The following is a 9,273-nucleotide window of genomic DNA, read 5'->3' as shown; positions in this document are numbered from 1 at the left end:
TGCCATCTGTAGTGTTTAATTAGTGACACCCATACATCTGAAACGCCACTTATGAGTTTCACCTATTGAAAACACACACCCCCCCCCCCTTTCTTACTCACTCTTTCATTTCCGAGAACAGGTGAATATTGAAGGAAGTGATGTAATGTTGAATATGGCATTGCACCTTGATTGAAATTTTGTTTATTTCTAGATCAGGTGCGAGATAAAAGAAATATTCGGAAAAGTTGAGAAGCTGGATGTATATGAAGCACGTCTGAAATGTAACCACAGTCAAACCCATTTGTTTAGATTGATGTACACACCATATTTCAGGAAAATATGTTGAAAAATTATACTAATTCCACGATTGGTTTTATAAAGTAAGTGGTCGTTCAGAGCCATTAAGCCCATGGAGCCGGTGTATATCCCCGGTTTCTATAACGTGAAACTGACAATAGCAATTGCTTGCTACCCTTTGGATAAGACGTTTTAATAAACGCACCGCATATTATTTGCCCCATCGAAGACTTGAGACGTAATTATGTCGATCCCCCATTTTGCTTTATGACTGAGCGTAACCTTTTTTTTTCTTCTTCCATAAGAGAGTAGGTCTGCTAATTTGAAAAAGAAGGAGATGTAGACCCCTCCCTCGTTCCAGTACTGATTCGGTAACTGTTGGAAATCAATCTAATGGTCAGCAAGTAATCGTTACTTTCCAATAGGATTCAATAGTCTGATGTCACGTCCGCACAACAACGAGCAGCTTGGTTCTAAACTTTTTATTCTTCATGCTGAAGAGAGCTTTTTCACATGTCATATATAAAAGTCAAAACATGATCAGATTTATAATGTTTTTCTCCTCTGGATACACTTTCATGCTATTCGGAGAAGTATTTCAAACCCTGCCAAGTACCATCCAATCTACTGGACACCTTGTCGTTACCGGGAAATGCTGAATATCTTAAACACTCACGTCAATGTTCTATAAGTCAAAGAGGACGTGCATTTTCCTTTTTAACTCACTAAATATCTGATAAAAAAAGATTTTCTTTTCTGAAAAAGAGACTTATCAGGTTTTAAAAACAACTTGCTCAAATTATGGAATGGGAAAAAAGAGAAATTGCTAGGTTGTGCGCGCCAACTAACAAAAAGGCGTTCCTTTGTTTATTGTTTTACTGACGGAGGGTTTGTACCCGAAACACCCATTGTCTGAACTGTTCCCATCCGAAATTATTTCCAATTTTACCTTTTTGTAAGTATTTTAACGATCCCGACCACCAACCGCTCACGTATAACCGGTGATTTGAAAGAAATTCCACCCAACCAATAACTTGTCTAGTCGTCTCTAAGAGTCATAAAGCCCATACCGCCGGAGATTATCCTGGTTTCTGTAGCGTTAAACAGGCAGTAACAATTGCTAACCACTTGTTATGTTTGTCTTTAAGGGGTTGACGGCGCTTTCAACACATTTCAGTCATTTAAGCAGCGCCAGGAAAACGGAAGAAATTGGGATCGTCAAACATTTCTAGTGAACGATTAAAAGCACGCGAGAAAAAGTAGATAATACAAAGTGGAATGGTTCATATAAGGAGCAGGTGTAGATTCCAAGAGCACAATATCAATGCACTTAGTTTGAGTTCACCAATAATTCTAATCCAGACACCAGAACAGCACCCCACTAAGAGAAATGCACTCAAATGTTTCTTGTGTATATCCAAAACAGAAAACATAACTAACAATACATAACAGAGAGATAATACAAGGAAAAATAATCTTCCAAAACTAAAATTAAACATTTGACTGTTTTTCTCCCAACTAAGGACTCCAGCAAGGTGCCAGGACATAACCAAGTAATCCCATCTCAAGAAAAAGACAGAAAGCTACCCAGAAAACAGATATAAAGGGATAGAAGTATCGTCAAGTGACCTCCTGCCCACCATGGGAGGTCAAAGCTCTCCATCCATTTGTTACTTGATAGGACGTTAATCTATCGTGAAGAACTCTCTGCCGGGTCTAACAGACCGACATATTTAATCACTTATGGGGGACAGAGCTGTCGTACTCTGAACAAAAAACAAACAAACAAAACAAATGAATATATTTTATAAATTTTAGTCAGAAAACTCGCTCTTCAAATGTGGATCGGAAGTTCTAAGTTTGAGAGTTTTTGACAAGATGGGAGTCATTTTGGGGCTAGGTGGTCTAGTGGTATAAGTACCGCTCTGAGCGGCACATAGGTTAAGTCTCTGGAAAAGGCTCTTTATTCACATTCTCTCACCGTACCAATATATAAAATGAGTATCTGGCTGTTAACAATGTCTGTCGGAAAAATTGTAATATGGCTCACAGGCGTCATTTCTTGTCTTACACGTTAGTTGCTGCTGTTGCTAAGGGGCCACTTATAAAGCGTCTTGAGCACTTTTAGTGGACATTGCACTTTATAAATGCTCAACTTAATCGATCAATATTTGAAGGGCAAATTTTCTGGCCAAAATTTTATAGTGCTGTCAGAAGAAAACCTCGACATCACTCGGGACCGATTCCAGCCTGTGTAGCTTATGTACTCTCCTGACCCATTGAAACCCCTGTCAAAGAATGTGAAATAGTATAATTTTCAGAATCAATCGTCGCAAAGATACTGTGGTGGTCAATGAGGAACAAGGGATGGTTCGAGATTTGAATACTAAAAACAATCTAGAAGTCTTTTTCAACCCTAACGGGATACACTAATGACTGGAAAAGTAGTTTTGTTAAGCTTACTGAATGTCAGTCTTTTCAAACGGATTCAAAACTGTGAAGTCCAATTCGACGTAAAAGCGATCAAACAACAAAGGCAATCTTTTCTTTGTAAAAACTATTAAAATGATTTAATGTAATGTTATAGAGTTATCCCAATGTTGGTTTCTATAACAAGTAATACATCAATTTTATTCTTAATACAATTATTGTTAAGACTAGTCACGAGTAAGAAAAAGCAACAGGAAAATATATCATTAAAAATATAATAAAATTGCGGTAAAGAAAATATTGTCATAAAACTTCCTGAAAATGTTGTAGAGCCGTAATTGTTTTATGAGCAGTTAATCCAAGAACAGCATTCTAGAATCAGTCCAAGAAGTAATAAAGCATTAAGTGTTTGCATAAGATTTTGCGAAAGAAATAGATTCATTGTTTTTCGAAACGTTGGAAAATTTACAGAAACTCCTTCCACCAAAAGGAGAAGACATAATTGTGCCCCTCAAAGGCTGTGCATAAGTTCTCATATTTTTCACAATGATAATTTAATTGAATAGTTCCTAAACTAGATCATATACTCCAAGAGTGTAGCGTATTTCGTTTCATCTGCTCCGAAATTTGCATTGAGCGTGACCTTGACATCTTTGCCACGATGTTTGTCAAGGGTTGCTACTCCTTCCCAGTTCTCTCCCTTCTTAGCAAGATGAACCCATTCTCCAGCTGCGACAGCGGCAACGGCCTTGGCCTCGGGAACGTACACCTTGAAGTGCACATTGGCAAGACGAGCGTTGGAGTGGAGCACCATCGGCGAGTAGAGATAGCATCCGTTCTTCCATTGCGCATATTGCTTAGGAAAGGGGAAAACGGGTTTCAGAGCTTTCTTCACCTCGATCAAATAGTTGTAAGCGTTGGGCAAAGATTTGCTATCGTCCGAAGCCGCTAGGGCGAAGATTTGAAACTTGTAGAATCCATATTCGGGGAAGCTGAGAACAAAGCTCAGCTCGCCGTCCTTTGTTTGGGTGAAGACAAATTCTGAATGTTCTTGTTCGGTCCTACAGTTGATTAGATTGGTTGTCACCTGTGGATGAAAAGATGAATAGTCGTCATTTAAAAACAATTTTAACTAAAATTCGTTATTTCTTCTTCAATTAATTATACTAATATCCCGGTTATGCAGCACAAAGCGGATACCAACAATTATTTCAACGCCTCTCTATCTCGAAGTTCTTTCAACCACATCTGGATGGGACACTGTTAACCAACCACTTTCTGTTTCTATTTTACACTACATAGACAATGGGGGTGATCTATATTACCTTTCCACGTGCTCGAGGTCATTGCTCACATTGCAAAATGCTCATGGATATGTTTACAACTTTCATAAACAAAGCAGCGTGATTACATTTTTAAAGAAATATCCAATCGTTGGACAGCAACAAAACATGTGATTGATGACTTAGTTGAACGCAAACATGAATATAGATCGCTCCCATTGAGTATGAGTCTCTTGTCACGGGTATTGCAAACGTTTTTGCTTGAAGCTCGAGGAAATAAACAACAATAGTCAACTGGAATGGAAGCTTTGATTTAATACAAAAGACAGATAATGTGGACGTTTCAGATTTTCCTTTTGTCCAAAAAAGAGGAAACCCGAAACGTCCACAATACCTGTCTTATTTAATTAAATTGAGACTAAAGGGGAAACCCGAAACGTTCACATTATTTGTCTTCGTTAACAAAATAGAAGCTTTCATTCCATATGACTATTGTTATTTATTTGTCACGGGTAACAAAGTTATAATTTTCCGTCATTTCATCACCATCATCATCGAAAGCTTGCATAAAATACCTACAGGTAACCGATATAATCTGTGAGAGAAGTTTTCTCTTTGAAGTTGAATAAATGTACTGTGAATCATACCGCAAATAAACAGATGAAAACGGAACACTGCCAAGTGCCAAGTTTCGACAATTGTAACGGCACACCACAAACTTAGATTTATCATTTGAAGACATAATATTGCAAATAGTTATTTTTAGTGCGATGCGAAGCGTTGGAGGAATTATGTCTAACTTACACTTTCACAAATAAGTCAACATTGTCTCATGTAAAGAAAACACACTCCTCACGTGAATACGCTTCAACAGTCGTAACGTCACTTCCCTCGTAATGACGCATGGTAACTTAGTAACTGGCTCTACTATCGGAACAATGGCGGACGCCGTTTTCTCCGACGAGCATAAAAGCGTGTCCAGAGGAGAAAAAAAAGATTATAAATCTGATCATGTTTTCACTTTTACACATTCTGATCACAAGACATATGAAAAGTTCTAGCCAGCATGAAGAATAGAAAGTACAGATTTTCTTTGTTTAGAACCACCATGGCCGCCGTTGCTGGGCGACATGACATCAGACTATTGAATCCAATTTTCCTGGGTTTATTGTTTATCGTTCATCAAAATAAGCTGGCTCTCCTCTCTCTTATCTAAACCGGACGATTTTGATTTGCTGAAGATACAACTGGGAGCATCAATCATTTATAAAGCGTTTGAAGATAGAGGTATGGAAGACAATATCGCACAACACACACACACACACACACACACACAAACACACACACACACTTCCAAACAAGCATAAACACGTACACAGACGTTTGAAGATAAAGTATTTGAAGTTTTATGATTTTTTTTATCACCCTATTGACGCAACTTTATTCGAAGCTCATAATATATGTATTATGAAGGTGACTATTATAAATGTTGGTAATATGGTGGATTTATTACTTGATTAAAAAACAAATCGCTTGAATTGGAAGTGGCTTGTCTTGTATTGTAAAAGATAGTTGATAAAAATCAATGGTTGGATTTACCACAAAATTCACACAAAATTAGACTCAGTGTTAGATACTCATGACTTCAGTCTGTTTTCATTATCTAAAAGGTGTATCCAAAAATATATAAAATATAAGTTATTAGCTAGAGTGCAGTTATTAGCAGTTCTAATAACCCAACACAGCCATTTACTCCATTTAGCATTATTGAAATAGATAATATTTTGAGGTTATTTGAGAAAATTTTCATTACAAAAATGAGCCCTAAATAATCTGGGTTATCAGACCTGAAAATAAGTATATCTCGGTTATAGCGTATTTCCAGTTTTGTAAAGCATGATTGCAAAAGGTTTGAATCCCGTGAACCAACGACCAAAATTCAAAAGAGTACAAGCAATTTGGAATTCGGTAAATCTGTTACTTCTCCTTGAAACAGTCTCGAGGGCATCACTTATAAAATCTAGTACAGAAGATCATCTTCAGATAAAAAAATAATTTTTGGGTAAACCGGAAAAAATATAATCACAGAAATCTTAATTTATATATTCAGTTTATTTACTAGAGTTAACAATAATTCTATTGGTGTTTCTGTTCGAATTGGGTCGGGATGAGAAAAACAAGGGTGGCAGCTTTAAAAACGATATAAATTTCACCAGTTTCACCACAATATTTATTCTTATGCTTTCGCCGATAAATCATAAAATTTGATGGTAACATACATGAAAGCGAAAAAAAGGTTAATGAAATCAATAGAAAAAAAATAATGATAGCATTAAAGACCACGAAATATATAACAATGGTAATAACATCAATACATACACTAATAATACTTATGCCAATAATAATAATAATAATAATAATAATAATAATAATAATAATAATAATAATAATAATAATAATAATAATAATAATAATAATATAATGATGATGATGATAAAAATAATTAATAATAATAATAATAATAATAATAATAATGATATAATAATAATAATAATAATAATAATAATAATAATAATAATAATAATAATAATAATAATAATAATAATAATAATAATAATAATAATAATAATAATAATAATATAATAATAATATAATAATAATAATAATAATAATAATAATAATGATAATGATATTCTTCATCATCATTCGTCATCATCATATCATCATCATCATCATCATCTCATCATCATCATCATCATCATCATCATCATCATCATCATTATCAACAACATCATTATTATTATTATTATTATTATTATTATTATTATTATTATTATCATTATTATCATTATTATTATTATTATTATTATTATAATCGCGAAGTCCCAGGTTTGAGAGTTTTTGTCAGAATGAGAGTCGTTTAAATCTGTCGATATAATTTGAGTTTTATGGCCAAATTTTTAGATACGTGTTTTTTTTTTTCAGACTACGACCAACTGGTTAATTATCAACCGGTTCATGATATAAGCATTGTACTCAATGTAATTGGCACCGGCTACAATGTATGTGAATAAACTTGGGCGATACAGAGAATATTGAGTATAAGTGTTGGTCCGTTGAGTTCGGAATCTTTTCATCATGTTCGTATGTAATGGTTTTCATTTGTACAGCCTGTTTGATCTTTGAGTGGGTTTAACTTCCAACCAGATGGTATGTATCATTCAACTAGAAATAATTAATCCTTTAATTGATGTAATAATATGATTTCCAGGTAATTTTGGCAGTTATGTAACGGCGATGCAATGCGCACGGCAAAATGTTTTATTCATTATTGCGAGTTTATGAAGCATCATCAAACCGGTAGAACTCTGTATTTAAACGTTTGAATGTAACAATAAATAACACAAATAATACACACAAACACAAACACACACAGAGGAAGAGAGAGAGAGAGAGAGAGAGAGAGAGAGAGAGAGAGAGAGAGAGAGAGAGAGAGAGAGAGAAGAGGAGATATATATATATATATATATATATATATATATATATATATATATTTACCGGGTGTTTCAAACTTAATGTCCTCATGGAGATATCGAAAATCGTGAAATTCGTTGAACATATTTATTTTGCAAATAACATTTTGGAACCATTCGCAAAAACAGATACATGAGTTTTAACAGATAAAGTAAATCCACTGTGAATTTATTAAAGGAGGTGCTCGAAATGACCTCCTTTACATCCCACACATTTTTGCATACTCTCGTGATGAAATGATTTGTGGCTCTCTCACCGAAATGAGCTCGGATCCAGGTCAAGGAATGACTTGTTGTTTAGGGAGCTGCACCATCCTGCATAAACCATTGCTGTTGACGTTTTTCTTTACCACACAATCGTCTTAAAGGCCTCTAAATAAAATTGCCCCAATACTTTGACAAACGATCTACAGTAACAGTTTGTGTCTCTTCATTTTCATCACAAAACCAAAATGGGCCGATGATGCCCTGAGCGCTTAAGGCCACCCACTCTGTTGTTTTTTGCACTTGTCGATATCGTTCGTTTGGTGGCTTCGTCTGGTCGCTCTAATGACCAACGGATAACGTTACGAGAATTGATGTTTCCAGTTAAATAAAACTGTGCTTCATCGATGAACCAAATGGTCCTTAAAAATTTATTCTACCCTTTGTGTGTTAGAAACCATTGACACATGTTTTTTCTCTGTTGGGAAATGTATCGAGTGATTCCTTGATAAAAAGGGCTCCATTTTTAGATCGTTTTTTAATATACGATATGTTGAGCTGTTTGGCAAACACGTACAGACTTTTTTTTGGTGTCTCCAAGACAGAATTTCGAACTCTTGCCATATTTTAGTCAGGGCGCGTGCTCTTTTAAAGATGTCAAACACCTTCTTTGAATTGCTTCCCGAGACGCAGTCACTTTGCCTAAAAACTTTCACACCGTCTTCTGATTGTCTTGACAGACTGTACATGCGGTTTCAACATGTAATCAATTCGGTACTCCTTGCAAAATTCAAGTTGAATTTTGCTTGGTTACTTCAGATGCAGGTATCTTTCAACACAAACTGCTTTTTCTGTTGATGTCCAAGACATGGCTATTATTGTGTCGGTAGTTTTTACAGTTACAAAGCAATTGTGACGCAGCATGACTTCCGAATGTTCACATTTACTTCCTTTCAAATTTGGTGCAAATTGGTTTATAGATAATGAAAGTATAAAAATTTAGTGAGGGACATTAAGTTTGAAACAGTAGGTATATCGCGCAACAATTCATCAAGTGTTACTCATTCTGCAGATCGGTACGACTACTGCTACTCCCACTACCACAACAACAACAACAACAACAACAACAAAAACTACTACTACTACTACTGCTACTACTACTACTACTACTACTACTACTACTACTACTACTACTACTACTACTACTACTATTACTACTACTACTACTATACTACTACTACTACTACTACTACTACTACTACTACTACTACTACTACTACTATTACTACTACTACTACTACTACTACTACTACTACTACTACTACTACTACTACTTCTGCTGAATTGTTGTGCCTTCTGTGGACCCACGAAAAGCGCTGTACAATCGATCAATCGCGCGCATCGACAGGACGCGCCCAACATTAATAAGAGCACAAGGTAGAGCCACGCTCTCACCTGCCAGGCGGAGTTGTCGTACCAATAAGGTCGCAGGTTCAAACCCCACCACCGCCGCGAAAAAATTTTTATTCTCTATTGTCTTCTGG

The 9,273-nt window shown here is 35.6% G+C and overlaps 1 protein-coding gene across 1 annotated transcript in view; it reads right to left on the bottom strand.

Moving 5' to 3' along the window:
- Window positions 1-2,078: 2,078 nt before the first annotated feature.
- LOC144966289 (uncharacterized) overlaps window positions 2,079-9,273 on the bottom strand; it is a 10,177-nt gene continuing 2,982 nt past the window's right edge. Inside the window, exon 2 of the mRNA XM_078902507.1 lies at window positions 2,079-3,796. Within this exon, the coding sequence (XP_078758633.1) occupies window positions 3,284-3,796 (513 nt within the window). The 3' untranslated portion in view covers window positions 2,079-3,283. The remainder of the gene's footprint in view (window positions 3,797-9,273) is intronic.

The sequence above is a fragment of the Berghia stephanieae genome, chromosome 2 (genome assembly GCF_034508935.2).
Source record: "Berghia stephanieae isolate SIO BIC M18660-M18661 chromosome 2, UCSD_Bste_1.3, whole genome shotgun sequence".
In the NCBI taxonomy this organism is placed as follows: domain Eukaryota; kingdom Metazoa; phylum Mollusca; class Gastropoda; order Nudibranchia; family Aeolidiidae; genus Berghia; species Berghia stephanieae.
This window is presented reverse-complemented; position numbering and strand designations above follow the sequence as displayed.